Source organism: Salminus brasiliensis, chromosome 15, assembly GCF_030463535.1.
Source record: "Salminus brasiliensis chromosome 15, fSalBra1.hap2, whole genome shotgun sequence".
Classification (NCBI taxonomy): domain Eukaryota; kingdom Metazoa; phylum Chordata; class Actinopteri; order Characiformes; family Bryconidae; genus Salminus; species Salminus brasiliensis.
In genome coordinates this window covers 23,916,215-23,933,937 of record NC_132892.1, presented here as the reverse complement: position 1 = coordinate 23,933,937, position 17,723 = coordinate 23,916,215, and the positions used below count along the sequence as shown (strand labels likewise).

Sequence of the window (17,723 nt, the reverse complement as noted above, 5' to 3'; positions counted from 1 at the left end):
GATGTGATCATGAGAGGGGATACAGACCTTGAATGATGACATGTTTGATAGCTAGTGTCTTGTAGGCTATGTAACATCGAACAGAACGTGTTTTAATTAGCTACATGTATTTTTCATACTTTTAATCACAATTAATTTCCTAAAAAGATTCATTGAATTATTCCTTATTCCGTGTGTTTTACTGCATGAAAAAGACGTGTATTCAGGCATTCATGGAGCCGTTAAACCAAAGGAAATGAAAAGAGTGATTAATAATTAATCATTTATTATTATTTTTAATATATGTTGTGTTTTTAATTTCGGAAAATAGCAAACTCAAAAAAACATAGTTTGAAAATGTGCATTGCTTCGTAAAGTTAAGGTCACACAATGATAATGAGCCGGAAGTACAGGGTTACGTTGCTATAGCAACCCAAATGAACAAAAAGTCGGAGGAAGGACACCAGTGACCAAAACCCCCCCCAGACTACCACACGAGCCCCTGTAGAGTATCAAGGTGGATTTTTTAAAATAAAACACAAAACGTTGCCTTAATTTAATAAATCAGTCCCTTGGTTTAGAGGGAACGCTTTACTTAAAACAATAAAACACATTTAAATAAATTAAAAATAAATTAATGGATCCAGTTAATAAATTATTAAATTAAAGGAACGTTTTAACTCGTATGGGAAATATACATATAAAAAAAAAACATTTATTGACATGAATAGAATTAGCCAATAATTTCGATGTATTAAATATATTCAAAAATACGTTTGATTTAGTTATTATCGGTTTAAACAATAAGATGTAGCTATATTAAATACTAATAATACTTTTAAGATATGCTACATATTTATGTTTAATATTTCCTACTATATGTAGCTACTTTTAAATATATTTGGTTTATAGGTGTATATATAGGAGTATACTCTGGCTTATGCCTGACAGCTTCTTCCTCAGCTTCTTATGGTGGTGTGTGGAGAGCACCGCAACACCTAGACTAGGTCCAGTAAGGTGAGGTAAAATGGCAGGTGCTCGTTAAAACGACCTTAAGCAGAAGTGTTGTGAAGATTTTGCTGTTATGCCGTTCTGCTGTTAGACCACCAGGTGGTGCAAACGGTGAAGGATTGGCGTTTATTTGTCGAATGGACCCGAGAGAAGAGTGTGAGTAGCCATGGTCCAGTTTCTGCAGCACAGAGGGCTGTTTAAATCGGACCGATTCAGTGTAATGGCATTAATTTCTCACTCTGGATGAGACTAGAATCACATCATTAGACCACAAAGACAGAAGATCGCATTTGCCTTAGTTTGTCCTTGGAAAGCGACCGTTCACATGTTTACGTGTGCTCGGTCTGGGTGATGGTGAATAAAACGCCATGGCTGATCTGAGATCAGGTCTTCAGGCTGAAAGGGTGACTGTGGACTGGAAGAGACGGGGAAAGGGAGTGTGTGGCCTGCTGTAGCTATCAGAGAGGGGACCTAAATGAGTGTGACACAATGAACACACACACACACACACACACACACACACACACACACACACACACACACACACACGGCTGCAGGCTTTGGTTGTGATTTTTCAGACAAGCATAATCTAATCTTGGATGTTCATCTTAGCCGGGATATGTGGTTGATCTCCATGAAGAGAACACTGCTCTTACAATAACAATATAGCTTTTATTAAAGACACGAGAAGCTGATTATTTCCCATTGGTTTGTTTCAGGTTGGCACTATTTAGCTACAGTAATCCAGAGGTCAATATAAATACCCCACACAGACAGGAATACAAACAGTACAGATGGGTGATAATGAAGTTGGCCAAGCTGGTTAAGCTTTACCAGCATAGGGTATCTAGGGTAAGTATATTTGAGCTTGATGGCTCAGATTAGCAAGATCAGCCTGATCAAGCTGGTCAACCAGTACGACCAGGCCTGACCATGCAGGTCCACCAGCATCACCAAGGTGGTTGACCAGCACGTCCAAACATGACCAAAAATCAAATGCAGCCTACAAGAGCTGCTTAACCTGCTAGTTTACCAGCGTATGACCACCTTGACCATCGAAGACCAGCTTAGACCTTGAGCTGAATTTCTTAGCAGAGCTGTTCAGAAATATCAGGGCTAGTCACGTTTGTGTGCCATATTAGTTCTTGACCTGCATGGGAAATGTTTTGTATGAGTTTAATGGTTTAGCTGGTCCACCAGCCTGACCAGCATGACCAAGGAGATTGACTAGCATGACCATTAATGACCACGCTAGTCGACCAGCATGACCATTATGACCATGGTAGTCTACCAGCTTGACCGAAGTGGTCAACCAGTTTATAGCAAATTAAGCAACCAGCTTGACAACCAGCTAGTCCATCAAGCTCAAATAAAACGCTCAAATGATCTCTTGTGGTTAAGAGCTTAGCCGGTCGACCAGCTTAATCAGCTGGTTTACCAACACTGGGTGACCGTCTTTTCAACCAGGGTTTATTGGGTTGCTGCACTAGTGGAACCCCTTATTTTAAAGGTTCCATAAAGAACCAGTAAGAAGTTACTGGTGTGTATGAAGAACCATTTAAGCATTCACATGGTCCTTTGGGTTGTAACAGTATTGGTGTGTGAGTGCACGTGTAGACTATGACATGCCAGTTTATAAGAGCAATTGGCTCTGCAGTGTGAGCAGGGGCTTGCCTGCGCATGATCAAATGCCTCTGAGTGTGTGTGTGTGTGTGTGTCCCTACGTCTCTGCTGCAGCCCACACCAGCATGTGTGTTCGGTGACTTTGCAGAGTGTCTCGGTGAGTCGTGCGCGCGTGTGTGTGTGTGTGTGTGTGCACGTTTGCTGAGTCTATCCGGCTCATGTGTGAATGTGGAGGTGTGTGTGTTTCTGCCTCTTCACCCCTGCCCCTCTCTCTCTCTCTCTCTCTCTCTCTCTCTCTCTCTCTCTCTCTCTCTCTCTCTCTCTCTCTCTCTCTCTCTCTCTCTCTCTCTCTCTCTCCATCAGCAGCAGAAGCAGAAGCAGAAGCAGCATCCTCTCTTCTATCCTCCTGGTTCTCAGTCTCCACTCTGCTATGTTCCTGTGGGTGAAGATGAGTGAAATGGCTCTGGAGGAGCTCCTGAGGAGGCTCGACGCTGTCACACACAGCATCGGTAGGAGGAGCTGGAGTGTGTGTGTGCTCGAGTGTGTGTATGTGCCTTGGAATTACTTTACCTGCATGGTGTCATTCTGAGGGGGAGCTCTCTCTTACTGAACCTCTGTTTGTGGGTGTGGATGTGTTTAGGTCTGTATTTGTGCTGTACTTGGCTGTAAACGCCAGCTGTTACATTGCACAGGATCATAGGAATGCTGATTGTGCCTCTGAAGGAGCTTCTACAGTTACCTGGTCCGCGCACTGCACTGTGGCAGGTGCTGCTTTCTGCTGCATTTTCACCACATGTTCTGATAAAGTATAGGGTCCAGACACAAGGTGCTAAAGCCTAATTCGCCTAATGAACGCCTTAATGAACCACTAAAGCAGAAATTGCCACTTTTAAGAGGTAGCTTGGTGAAAAATGTCATTTTCACAATTTGCCCTGATACCAAATGTAGTCAAACGGCTAAGAGATTTTTGCTGGTGTCTGAAGTTTGCTTTGTTAGCCTTGTACTGGAGATATGAGGCTAATGTAGCCAACAATATGACCTAATGGCCCAGTAGTTAACTAGCATAGCACAAAGTCCATGCCCTAATCATCACACACTCTCCTCAAACCACTTGTTATTTATGAGCTTGACGTGACTTGGGGTAAATATGTGATCATTTAGGTGTGAGGTTGGCTCAACGCTACGTCTGACAAGCCAGACTTCTTCCTATCTTCACAGTCTGGTATCTTTTCAGCACTAAGCAACATTTATATAGCTGTTTTACCCCAAAATAGCGGCTTAGGACTCATTCTGATGCTCCATTGACTATAAAAGGGAGAATAGCATGGCAGGGCTTAAATGCCATATTTGTGTAAAATCCTGTCGTATCTCATTCCGGTATCAGTCCCTGTATCTCTCAGCTTGTCAGTCAACAAATACACGTTTCAAATACTCGTCCACAAGGGGAAGCTCATAGCACCATAGCTCCCCACCTGTAGGGGAAGCCCAGGAGCACAAAATACCAATTCTCACATAATGCTGCTTTAACGCCTGTTCGTAAAACAACCAGTGATATTTTTTTCTTTAGAATTTAGTTGAAATGGCCAACACTGCTCAGAAGTGCATAGCCAGGGTAGCCAATCGGGATGCCACTGGCAAAATCTCGATAGTTATGGCCAGCTTAATGCATAATAGATATCGTACACTGCTATTATGTGTGTCTGGAGCATCTATGACTATGACAGTCTCCCAGACGAGCACATACACATGGTCTTAGTTATCATGTGTAACTCTACCTCAGTGTAATGATGTAGTTCTCTTGCTTCCTCATAGCACTGCCCTATTTCCCTACATATCTATAGCGGCCTGCAGGTACTGGCTAAAAACACACATACAAACACAGCCACTCACTCAAGGCAGCTCTGAATGAGTGGAGTGTACAGAAGTAGGTCATCTTTTCAGTGGAAATGGTTTACCCCCTTCATCTTAATACACCAATACCGGTTGTTATATATATATAAAACCCTGAAGCCATGTTCTTCTTGTCCTGAAATGAATATTGGTAAACAATTTTTTTGTTTACTGAAACGAGAATCCTAAAATATTTATTTTATATATCTACATTTTTTTGTGACCCCTACGTTTTGTACTATTTTTGTATGATTTGTTTGGTTTATGTCATTGACTTAAAAATACGGCCGCCGTGGTTACTTTCCCTTCTCTTCTATATTAATAAAGCCAAAACTGTTAACCATGTTGTCAAAATTGCAACCAGAGCCAAACTCACCTACTTATTTGATAGACCCGCCCCCTTTTCCCAGACCAAGCGTGTCTCAGACCACTTTCACTGAGCTTCCACAGCAGAAGCTAGGCAGATTTTTCCCCTGGATACCCAGTGTGTCCAGTAAGTGATTTCCTCAGGTACAGTGCAGCTCATGTGAGATCCACTACAACTCAGCTACTGTTGTAATGAACAGAAAGGTCCTGCAGACGGTCTCTGCAAGCCAAGGCTGTCAGGACGTTAGCTTGTTGCTAGACCATTTAATCAGGACAAAGCACGGCTGTACTTGTTTAGTGTTTAGAGCTGTAAAAAAAAAAAACTAAATATAATTTAAAAATTAATGAAAATAGAAATATTAAAGCAGAATTATGTGAGGATTGATATTTTTGCTCCTGGGCTCCCCCTACAGTTGTAAGGGTGTAATTCACTTGTACACCACTGCCATAAATACAAATCACACTTTGAGCTCCCCCTAATGGACAGCTATACAAATGCATTTGTTAACAAGCTGAAGGAAACAGAATGCCATAGACCATCAAAATGATAAAAGATGAAAAAAAAGTAGAGCTGGGCAACATGACGATATTTTATCGTATCGTGATACATTTTTCGTGATACACAATATGCTTTTTGAATTTGTGTATTTTTACACCTTATAAACAACCATGTATAAATAGTTTTAGGAAACTTGACAGACATATGGACCAGTTTTAGTCAGTGTGTCCTTCAGAGTCATAAACTACATGAGCAAGTCTGTTCGAGATTACTGAACATTTTCATCCAGTTTGAAGCAAGTGTGTGGTGATGTAGGCATTCACAGGGCTAATTGGTGGACCGTCAGCTTCCATGTAAGCTACATTAGCCTTGTAGCTCCAGTGCAAAGTCAGAAGCAAACTTCGGCCCATTTATTATGTTCTATAAGGACTTTGCTACTTGATCATAGACCTGTTTAAAATTCCTCTCCTCACTTTACTGCAGAGGCTCGTGGGAATCTCATAATCGATCAAGCCCTTCCTAATGACCTTTCTCATCTCATTAGCATGAAAAGTTAAGAGCCAAAACGCATGATTATCACTTTTGCTTTGACCTAGTTTCTCACTGCAGCTCCAACAGAACAATTAGTGTGAGCCTGTATGACAGAATGGGCAGTTTTGTCACATTCGTGATATTGGATACTGTAACAGTAAGTGTGTAACAGTAGTAAAACACTGGGGATCATGTAATGGAAAATGATATTTTCCTCTTTTTTTTTCCAAATAAGAGACATATGTAAACATCATGGTCACACATGTCACAGGAAATACAGTCAAGGCTAGAAATGCTTGACCTTTTTCTTGACTTTTACAGTAAATGTCAAAGCTATGAATTTAGACTTTACTTGTCTCTTAGAGTCCAGATATGTGTGTTAGCCACTGTGCCCATCTGTCTGTCTTCTGTCTGTCTGTCTGTGGGCCTCGCACATCCCCCTGCGTAAGTTTGGTTGGGGTGTTTATTTCTTAGTCTAGCCACAGAGGTAATACCGTGCCACAGCTGTCAGGCCACAGTCACGCTATCTACACACACACGCACGCACACACACACAGTCACATACTCCCCAAAATAGCACATGGCTACACTGCAGAATATGTATTTGGAAGAGTAGCATGTTTAATTTAAAATGACATTTTTGAGCAGTTTTGGACTGCTTTGTATGGGCTTCGCATGTGTAGCAGAGCAAAGCTGGGACACCCATTCATTACTGCCTTATTATTCATTAAAATGAGGGGGCTTTTTTATAATGACCAGATCTGTTAAAATCCAGAGAGAATATGTCATAATAACAAACTCTGGTAAAATCTTAAGAAAATTAGTCATTTTTTGAAAAAAATTTGCAATTGAAATATGTTTGTAATTAAAATGAACAAAACATTTGGAAACATAATGTCAGAATCAGGTAAAATCTTGATAATGAATAATAAAATAAATCTTGTAAAATCCTAAGAAAATAAGTCAGAATACTGAAAAACTAAAGGTAAATGTCATGACAAAATCTCAAAGAATTTAGTGATTGTTTTGAGAAAATTGTAGTGATATAATTGGTTAAAATCTTGAGAAAATAAGTCATAATAACAATCTGACATTAACATGAGACTAACATCATTAAATAAAATTTTGTAGAATTCAGAGAAAATATGTCATTATTTTGACAAAATACTTAAATATCCTTAAATACTTACAGCCTCAAAAGACTTTTTTCTAGTTGATTGAGTAAATGTAATTTTGGGGTGTTATTATATAATAATTCCTGTGGTTTAGGAATTGGCCCATTTTACAGCTCTGTTCTGGTACTGCTGGATTTTTGTTTTCCCGTGAAGAGACAACAGTGCTTGAGGGTCAAGATGTGTCACGTCCAAATACTGAATTTATCTCATTATTCTCATTATTTAACCCTGCCTGGGTTAAAGTTACAGTTTTCCATTCTAATGCACCTTTAAGATACAAGTGGTCATTTGGCAGGGACCTTTTTGTTTCAGTGGAAGGTGATAAACTGAAGTGAAACACATTCTTTTGTTAAAGTGAGCACCGTTACATCACTAGAGGTTAGGGGGCAAAAGGTTAGATTTGCTTTAGCTGAAAGGTGAAAGGTGCAAAAAAAAGTGTGGAAGCGCAGTGGAGAACACGTTCTCCCTGCACACGGGAAAACAGGGCTGCCTCCAGTTGTGCTCTACAAGTTCTCATTAGGTTTTTATTCTGCCAAACATGTCTAACCTCAGTTTACAGTTGCTAAGAAGAAATGCATAGATCTACTGGACCCTGTTACGCCTCCCAAACCTGAACTTGGTTGCATCCCGTTGCTGCACTAATAGGGTTTCACAGTTGCCATGGGCTTATAATGGGACGCCCCTGTTTTCTCTCTCTTTTGGGTCTATGGGGATGTGGGTTCAATAGACGGCAGTGTGGGGTGCTTTCTCTCGGGTCTGGCTGGGAAATAGCTCGGACTGTAAGTAGGCTGACGGGCTTGGTTCCGCTGCTAAAGGCGAGTTTATAGGATAGGAGACTGGGAGAAGAAGGGGAATTACATGCTGGGGGGGTGATGGATCCAGAGTCTGCCAAGAATTTAGATTTGTTTCCGTCTCCTCTGTCTGCCTGTCCTTCTGGCTGTTGTTCTCACAATCTGTTTCTTTCGCCCTACTCTTCATCTTCATGCTCTGTGTTTTTTCCTTAATAAATGAAATTGACAAAACCCTCCTCTTAACCCAAGTATAATCTGAGGTTTCCTTTCTTTAAGCTATGATGCTAAGCTGTTAGCATTCTTGCTGTAGTTCAAGATGGCGGTGCTGTAGCACACAGAATATGAACGTATATTGCTTTAGTCAGTTTTCAGAGACATTCATTCATTCTCATGATGCCTAATGCCACCAGCTGGGGAATAGATGCTGAAAGTGGTGCATGTGGAGGAGAAAGCACAGGAAGAAAGTGGGTATCCATGCTAGGCTAAAAGCTAACCTTGCCTAGCAACATTCCAGATGAGGTGTTCAGCTAGCTGGGCAGGTTAGCAGTACTATCGGGTGACACTTAGGTTGGTAGGAATAATTACCAAAAAAAAAAAAACGTTTCAATATTCTTGTTACAGTGCTAAAAACAAAGATATGCTACGCTAACATTCCAGCTAGACATGTTGATTTTGTGTGAGCAGTTCCTTACTGTAAACCAGACAGTCAGAGCACAGCTCATGAGATTAAAAACAGCATCTTTCTTTTTAAAACCAAACCTTAGGGTTGTGTTGTATACATTTTTGCTCTGACCGAAGTCACGTAGCTTTACATAGCTTCTATGTAGACACCAGAGAACAACTTCCTTAGGGTCCAGCAGAATCCGTTGAATCAGTATGTCAACACTCTGACATAGTTGGGGAAGTTTAGGTAATGCTAATCGGTGTATGGAAGCTTCTACTACTAGTTAGCCAGCATATAGTCCCTGAACAAACGGTCACATCCTCAATATCGGTCACTTTCACGTATTCCGCATTTCCGCTCTAGATGCACATGATTACAAAGTTGTTAGCAATGTTTAAATATTACAAGAATAAAGTTTAAATGCCTCTTAAATGCGGGAGCTCGTGCTTTTTTATTTCTTCTAAGCGATTGGCAAAGAGGGAGAGTGGAAATGTGCACTGTGTTAAAGTTGGTGATATTGGGGACGGCCATTGTGAGGGGCCTAACTGCTACGTTAACCTCGGAGCTGCAGTTTACAGCAAAGTAAAGCAAAGCAAAATGTTGCAAACGTAACTCGGTCCTGCAGATTTCTTCTGTACAACATCCGGAGAATTCGACCCTTCCTCTCTAGAGAGGCCACCCAGGTGCTTGTTCAGTCTCTCGTCACTTCCAGACTTGACTACTGCAACTCTCTTCTGGCTGGTCTCCCTCTGCGCACCATCAGGCCCCTGCAACTCATCCAGAATGCAGCGGCACGGGTCGTCTTCAATGTCCCAAAATTTAGCCATGTCACTCCACTGCTGCGTTCTCTCCACTGGCTTCCTGTAGCTGCCCGCATCAGATTTAAAACCCTGACGCTGGCCTACAAAGCCAAGAACGGACCAGCCCCTCCGTATCTAATGGCAGTGGTCAAAAGCCGATCCGCACCAAGAGCCCTTCGAGCTTCAAGTACGGCTCGGCTCGACCCACCATCCCTCAAAATCCGCGGAAGACAAGCGTCCAGGCTTTTTTCTGTCCTGGCACCAAAGTGGTGGAACGAGCTGCCCCTGGATGTCCGAACGGCCGAGTCACTCGCTGTCTTCAAACGCAGACTGAAGACCCACCTCTTCAGAGAGTACTTGGACGAATAGTTCTATGGTCGCCTTATTGTATTGTGTTTAGTAATGTCTAAGCTTGGAGGTATCTTTTGTATTAGTCTATTCTAACTAGCTGAGGTTTTCTTGGGTAAATAGCAAAGCACTTTGTAAGTCGCTCTGGATAAGAGCGTCTGCTAAATGCCGTAAATGTAAATGTAAATGAGATAGAAAGAGTGAGAGAGAGGAGTTCTTAACAAAGGCTGAATTTGCTATGTGATAATTATTGAGCTACTGTATACAGAGGTGTGTCTTTCCATGTGTGTGTGTGTGTGTGTGTGTGTGTGTGAGAAGGAGAGAGTGTGTAAATTAAGTCATCAGGGAACCGTCTCTCGTTTCTCTCAGATTTCAGATGTGCTAGTGTATGGCTCTGCGTACAGTAGCATGGTCGTGTGTGAGGTAGGGTTGCGAGGCATCCACTTTTGTCATGCCGCCTTAAAATATTATTGGGAGGCTGTACAATCGCATCCTGTTATTTTCACAACCGAAAAACCGATGTTCAATTTTAAATTAGTTCTTATTAATATTAAACCGTCAGTCTGATCATTAAAAAAATGCTGAACTGCTCTGAATCAGGAAAGAGAAGCTGGTTAGCATTAGCTCAGTTAGTAGGATAACAGTCTGCTCACCACTGAACAAATTCAAGTCTGGCTGACTGAAGGCCCTCTTATAAGCGCTTAGACCGCAATAATGCAGGTTGAGTGACTGCAGATATTTGACACATCAGACATGTCATCATTTTGAAATACATTCCACGTTTTGAGATGCTGTGAGCACTTTTAAAATAAGGCGGTATAAGCTATTACCTTTACATCTTATTTTATATTGGGTTAGTAATTATTGCACGTTTGGGAGAGTGTGAGGTCAGTGTGTCAGTGTGTGTATAGGGCACGGAGAGGCTACAGGTGCTGTTTGCTCTAATCTGGCTTATGTCTTTGAGTGTATGTGTGTGTGTGTCTCGTTCTCTCTCTGTTGCATACATATTCAGGTCACCTAACCTCTCTGCGTGTTGAATGGTTCTTTGAGCGGTGCCATAGAACAACCACTTTGGGCCCCGTTAAGAACCATTGTTGTTTTAGGGATGATGAGTGTGAAGAACCTCTATAACAAGTGAAGGTTGATACACCTGAGACTGACATTACACTGATGCACTCATTCAGAAGTCTCTCTTTTGATATGCTCAGAGCATCCTTGCATAAAGAATGTCTCCGGCACTGCCACTATGACCGGGGTCATGCTGCCTGCCATCAGCAGCCAGAGACTGAGAGAGCACAATTGGCCTTGCTCTCTGCAGCTGTGTAGATGGCTCACGCTCTGTCCCCACATCACTCCAGTGCGATGATGGCCGGCACCGACCTGGCACTTTTCTCTGGGTGTGTTGGTTAGAAATTGAGTAGAAAATTGGGTAGAAAAAAACAATGTATGTGATATATACGTGTGTGTGTGTCATTCAGCAATAGACATTCTGCTGCTTCATCCCCTGCTATGCAGTTTACAAAAACAGAGAAAACAAGTTTCAGTTTGTCCCCTAAGCGGCGCACGAGAATGCCAGTGCACAATGCGAGTGTGAGTATGTGAGTGTGTGTATGCACATCGGCTGCTGCTGCTGCCGCCGGTATAATTAGCCGAGCAGATGGGGATTTGTGCTAAAACGTCCCGGCAAATCGCCCACCCCTCTCTTCCTCTCCTCAGCTCCGCGCTTCACTGCAAGCAAGGACGTGTTTGTGTGGGTGTGTGTGAGTGTACGAGGGACAGCGTGAGAACCGGCAGCCAGCCTCAACGAACAGAAGTGCGAAGATGCTTTTTGACGCGGGAACGCAACTCCTGGATCCTTCCAGTTAACACCTTAACCAAGAAGCAAAGTGAGAGGAACCCTCTGCTGCGTTGTTCTTCTGTTGGGAACAGCTAAAATTGGACCAGCGCCTACTGCTCTCAGCTTCTACTGCTTTGACTTTGGACTGTTCGCTTCCCCTTAAAGCAAAGCAGAGTGAAGGGAAAACTCTCCTTTACTGCTGTTCTGTTTGGAAGAAGCTCGAATTGGATCAGCTTCTCTTGCCTCAAATTGGACTGTTCTCTTCCCTTTGAAGCAAAGCTAATTAAAGGGAAAACTTTACTCTAATTTTCTTCAGAACGAGCTGGAAGTAGACCACCTTGTCTTGCAGTAAGGATTCATATCTCTACTTAAATCATGGCCAAGTGAGGAGAAAACATACTACTGGACTGGGTTTAATTTGACAGGCTTGTCTTAGCTTGACATGGACTGTTCACTTCCCTGCAAAGCAAAGTGAAAGAAAACACTGGTATTCCAGAGGATGAGCTCTATGTAAGCCAGCTTCTCCTGCCTTGAATTGGACCACTCACTCCCCCCTTAAAGCAATGCAGAGTGGAGGGAAACCTTGGCTATACTGCTGTTTTGTTTGGGATCTGCTTGAAGTGGATCAGCTTTAGTTGGCTCAGATTGGACTGTTCACTTCCCCCTAAAGCAAAGCAAAGTGGGAAAAACTTTTCTTCTGGAATTGGACCAACTTGTCTTGCATTGATTTGGACTATTCCTATCCTTACATAAAACAAGGCAAGGTAAGAAGAAGACTCTGCTATACTATTGGACGTGGTTCAATTTGACCACCTTGGACTGTTCACTTTCCAGTGAAGCAAACCAGAGTGAAGGGGAAAACTCTGAAGAGCTGTACTGCTGTTCTGTTTGGGATAAGCTTGAATTGGGCCAGCTGCTCGTGCGTTCAGTTGAACTGTTCACTTCCCATTGAAGCATAGCAAAGTAATGGGACAACGCCGCTGTACTGTAGGATGAGCTGTATTTAAACCAGCTTCTCCTGCCTTGAATCGAACTGTTCACTTCCCCATAAAGCAAAGCTTTACTGTATGTTTGTTCAGGACTGGCTTGATTCAGAAAGCTTGGCCATCTTTTCTTGCATTGGACCATTGATTTCCTTACTTACGGCAAACCAAAGTGAGGACTATACTGTTGGACTAAGTTCAATCCCCTTGAAGCCGATTCAAGGCTTCTCCTGCCTTGAATCGGACTGATCACTTCCCCTTAAAGTAACACAAAGTGGAAAGACTGTTTAGAACAAGCTTAAATGGAGCCAGTTTATATAGCCCTATAACTTGGACTACTCCCTTACCCTTTAAACGAAGTGAAGGAAAGTGAAGCTGTAGTAACAGTACTTTTAACCAGCCTGACTTGGTATAATTTTGGATTTTCCAATTCCCCAACTGTGCTATATTGTAGGACATGCTTATTGGACCAGATTTGTATGCTTTCATTGGACTGCTCACTTGCCCTTAAAGCACAGCAAAAGGGAACAAGTCCACTTGACTTGGACTACTCACTTCCCCTTAAAGTAAGGGGAAAACTACTGCTGTATTGTCATTCTGTTTGGGACAGTTCAACTTGGACCTGCTTTTCTTGACCCAGGTTCGTCCAGGTGCAGTGCGGCTGGTCTGAGCTGAGGTCAGCACTGGTAGTGGTCAGGCCAGAGTCCATTTTGAGGTCATTGAGTCAGCAGCCTGGATGTCTCTTCAGGAGCTGCTGCGGGAGGGCCAGGAGGCTCCTCAGAGGATACTGAACAGAGTCTCGCAGCTTCTACACAGCCTGTCCATGACGCTACTGCAGGGAGGAAACTTCAGCACCTACGGCCGCAGGAGCTCCTGGAGGGAGTGGAACGGTGAGGGTGCATGTGACTGTTCATGTTTGAGGAGAGAGTGAGGCAGGCTGTGTGATATTGTGTGGGAGGAGTGATAATATCCTTGCAATATTCAGCAGCATATCTGAGACTGTGTTTGCTGAATGTTTTGACATAAGACAGAATATTATATTATATTATTATTATAAGAAGGGCGTAATGTGCCTGTTGGCCTTTTGAGTATTTTGTCACACCTGTTGCTAACAGAGATGTAAAATTGCACACATACATACACATACAAACTAGACAAGCTGTAAAGAGGCATTGCTCTTGGCATCTGCTCCCTGGAGCAGATAGACAAGAACCTGTTGGCACTGTCTAAATGTCTAAAAGCGCAAGTGAATCAACTTGGTGGGTGTGCTGAGAAAGAGAATGTGTGTGTGTGTGTGTGTGTGTGGGTGGGTGTGTTTATTTCCTTAGGGGAAGTGGAATTGTCACTGAGATTGTAGAGGGCAACTAGGAGGAGATAATAAATAATACTGAAACTGCTGACCAACTTCTGCAGTGCACGTGTGTGTGTGTGCTTGTAGTCTGCAGGTGTTTTCCTGCTGGGATGAGTTTCAATTATTGACCAATTATCACACCAGTTTTTAACACTCATCTCTTGTGATCCGTTCGTAACTCTCCCTAGAAAGTCTCCCAACACTAGGAGGGTAAGGACTTGTGTCCTCAGATACATGCAAAGCCAGCCACCGCCTCTTTTCAAACAAATGGCAGGCACTCCCAGGCTGCCGACATGCTCGGAGGACAGCCCTGGATCCCCAGCTCCACACCAGCATTGGCCTGTTCCAGCCAAGCATGAGGGAACAGAGCTCCATATATCCACACAGAGAGAGCATGGCCAATTGTGCTCTCTTAGACTCCGGGCGCTGATGGCAAAGCAGCGTTGGCTCGGGATTCGAACTTGCGACCTCCATGGCATAGTGGTAGCGTCCACAGTACTGCAATAGTGCATTTCCCTTCGTGTTTTCCTGGTCAAGGCGTTTCAGGAGTGTAAGAGCTATCTATTAGTTTACAGCGGTGTGGAACCTGCAGCGCTCCCGGAGTGGGACCGCCTTGAGGAGAAACCACTGAGGACAGGAAGTAAAACAAGAACGATGTATGTGGCGGTGCGCTTTTGATGCTGGAAAGTAAAATGTGATCACGCAGGCGGCGCATTTTAGTGAAAAGTGTGAACAGAGTAAATCCAGACACTATCCAGGTATGAAGTGCATGCTACTGCCAGATGTAAACAGGCTTGTGGTCACATACACCTCGCATTTCCATAATGCTAAATGTGAATGGGATAGTAGACACAGACTCTGTAAAAGTCTTCCTGTAAAAAAAGTGGTCTCGATACTAGGAGAAACACACGCAGGGTTTATTAATACTCTGAATGGCCATCAGGGCCATGTGTAAGGTAAACACACACACACACACACGCACAGGAAACAGACTCCGCTTTAAAAGGACATACACTCGGACACAAAGTCGTAGCAGTGAACAGACGAGGAATTGAACAGAAACACTAACAGATGTCAGAAGAGCCTCTTAAACTGCCTGAGTGAGTCTAAATCTCTGTCCATAAGCTTCTCTATCTCTCTCTTTGACCTGTGTCCGAGCATTCACGGTAGCCCATCTGCACCCTGCAACTGTTGATGCTGTGATGTTTGATTTTCTGCACTGCCAGCTTCTCTAGCACCTTTCTGTGCAGTTTTTACTACAGTTGCGCGTTTATACAGTGTGCTGAACCAGTGCATTTCTACAATATGCTCGGTCTCAGGAGCATGTTTCCTCAGTGTGCCTTCCAAAGAGCAGGCTTTTGCTGTAAACCCATTGCTCTTTGTTCCATTTGTTTAGCAGCTGACTAATCTGCCAGCAAATACCCGTGTTTGACTGTGTTCTAGTCTAAACCATTTCAAGCAGAGGCTTTATTTAGAATTCCTCTCTTTTTTTTTTTATTTGCTTTAGTCTTTTGCTAAAGCATTTCACCAGTGTACTGTATTTCCTATATCTGTATCATAACTGATGTACCACATGCTAATAGCCGATACTGCACTCTCGTGTTGGACTGTGCTGTGGTCTGTGAACAGCCCGTGAGACTCGTGAACAGTGGTTTATCATTAAAGAAGGGCTGGCTGGCTGAAGAATGCCTCGACTATTAAGTAGGTGGCAAGTCTAGCTCAAAGTGTGACCGGTGGACACGCACATGCACACACCCCGTATTTTGACCTTTGTATTGTGCAGTGATACGCTGTGTGTGTGTGTGTGTTCTGGTGAAGGCGAGTGGTTCTGGACTGTGGGAACAGAACACCAGATATATGGATACTTTATTTCACTGCTCCTTCAAGCCTAGAAGAAAACAGCATAAATGCATACAGACTTCAGTCAAAGGTAAATGCAAGATGACACGGAACCACTGGATTTCTTAATACTTCAGGGCTTCCAGATTAAGCTTAAACCTACACTAAGAAGGATATCCAGTGGTGATTCACTACTGGCACAGCAGTTTCATCCATGTTGGCGACTGTGATCTCCTAAGTATGTAAATATGCACTTATTGCTGTGTAGAAGCACAGTACTCGGTACAGCAGTGTAAGAATACAGTGGCGTGCAAAAGTCTGTTCCCGAGGTCCCTTTTGCCTCTCTTTGGCTTGTTTGGGCTAAACCTAGTTTACAGTTATTGTTATGAAGGGCCAAGTGATTAAAATGACAAAGCTTTATAAATACTCTGACTTTGCAGACCTTGTTCCACGGCCCCGGGTGGTCCAGCGGACTTAATGCGCTGTCACTGTGATCAGAGGATTGCTGGTTCGTATCATGATCATGCTGCTAGCCATCAGCAGCCGGGGCCTCGAGATAGCGCAGGTTGCCTTGCTTTCTCTAGGGTGGGTAGATGGCGCTTTCCCCTCACATCACTGTAGCATGGTGTGGTAGTCACTGGCGTCTGCTAGCCGGTGCATCAGAGCCGGGTATACGGTGCCTCCCCTTCAGGTGCGTTGGTTGCCTGGTGACAATGCCCATTTATAAGATTATAACAGACGATTATAAGAGTTACACTATACAGTGAAATTCTTACTTAATACTAATTAGTGGTAATCTTCCACTAATACACAAGCTATTGAGACAGGTATATGACTACATACATAACTAGACTAAATATATGAAAACTGTATGACATAAGTTAAAGACTGTATACACAGTTAAACTAGACATCATTAAAACTGAAGACACATTAGTACAAACACTAAAGATGTAAGAAGAGAGCAGTGCAAAAGTTAAGAGGAACAGTGAAGGTCAAGAGAGGTCTGGATGACCAAGAAAAGTCAAAACCCCAGTTTGATTGGAAAATACCTTCAGGATGATTTAGCTCTGGACTCTGGAGTGATGGTGCACTGTTCTACTATGCAGTGACACCTGCACAAATATGGCCTTGAGTCATATTCTGGAATACAGCCTTTCCTGCATCCTGTATCAGATGTTTTTAGAGGAACATCCTGATGTTCAAGAAGCCTGAAACAAGCCTGATGCGTTTCAGAAACAGGTCCCGTGGACAGATGAAATGAAAATCCAAGCTTTTGGCTGCAGTGAACAAAGGTATTGTACATTCTTCAAATGATATTGTGATTTGAAGAAAAAGGGTACAGAATGTCATGAAAAGAACACCTCTCCAACTGTTAAGCACGGGAGGGCTTTAGGCTTGTGCTGCAGCCAGTGGCACTGGGAATATTTTACTGCTAGACGAAGGAATGGATTTAATTAAAGAGCAGCAAATTCTGCCAGCAGATATCACACGGTCTATAAAAAGCTGAAGGTGAGAAGAGAAGAGTATACCTTCTACAGGCATAATGATGCTTTGGATAGACTTCAAAAGAGCAGCGCACGCAAAACTGTCTAAGAATGCCACAGAACTAGAAGCTGTTTCGTGCGGAAGAACGAGTGAAAATCCCCCAAACAAAAATGAAAAGACTCTTAGCTGCTACAAAAAGCATTTGCAAACTGTGATATTTGCCAAAGGGGGTGATGTTAAGTAGCGACTATGCAGCACGCCCAAACTTGCTTCAGGCTTTTGTTATTTTGAAACTGTAAATGATGAAAATAATAATAATAATAAAAAGTAATCATGCTTAAAATGTTGAAGAAATGGTTCATCTGTAACTGTGGAAAATGCCTTTTGATATTTTGAGCAGGGGAGATCAAACATTTGCATGCAACAATAAATATTCATCAATAATAACATAAAAATAGGCCACATTAATATGAATTAAGTTGTTAATTACCTTTATGATTATAGATGGCATGTTGCTATTGACCGGTGTTGATCTTGGACTGAAAAGAC

The 17,723-nt window shown here is 42.8% G+C and overlaps 1 protein-coding gene across 8 annotated transcripts in view; it reads left to right on the top strand.

The window, feature by feature from the left end:
- The first annotated feature begins 3,056 nt into the window (after nucleotides 1-3,056).
- The window catches only part of mcf2la (mcf.2 cell line derived transforming sequence-like a), a 101,535-nt gene continuing 86,868 nt past the window's right edge, over nucleotides 3,057-17,723 (top strand). For 2 of the 8 annotated variants that reach the window (XM_072657433.1, XM_072657427.1), the window contains exon 1: nucleotides 13,149-13,387. In XM_072657433.1, the coding sequence (XP_072513534.1) occupies nucleotides 13,234-13,387 (154 nt within the window). In that variant the 5' untranslated portion in view covers nucleotides 13,149-13,233. Of the gene's footprint in view, nucleotides 3,123-13,142; nucleotides 13,388-17,723 lie in introns of those variants that run through there. The other 6 variants (XM_072657432.1, XM_072657428.1, XM_072657435.1 and 3 more) reach the window with 6 other exon arrangements.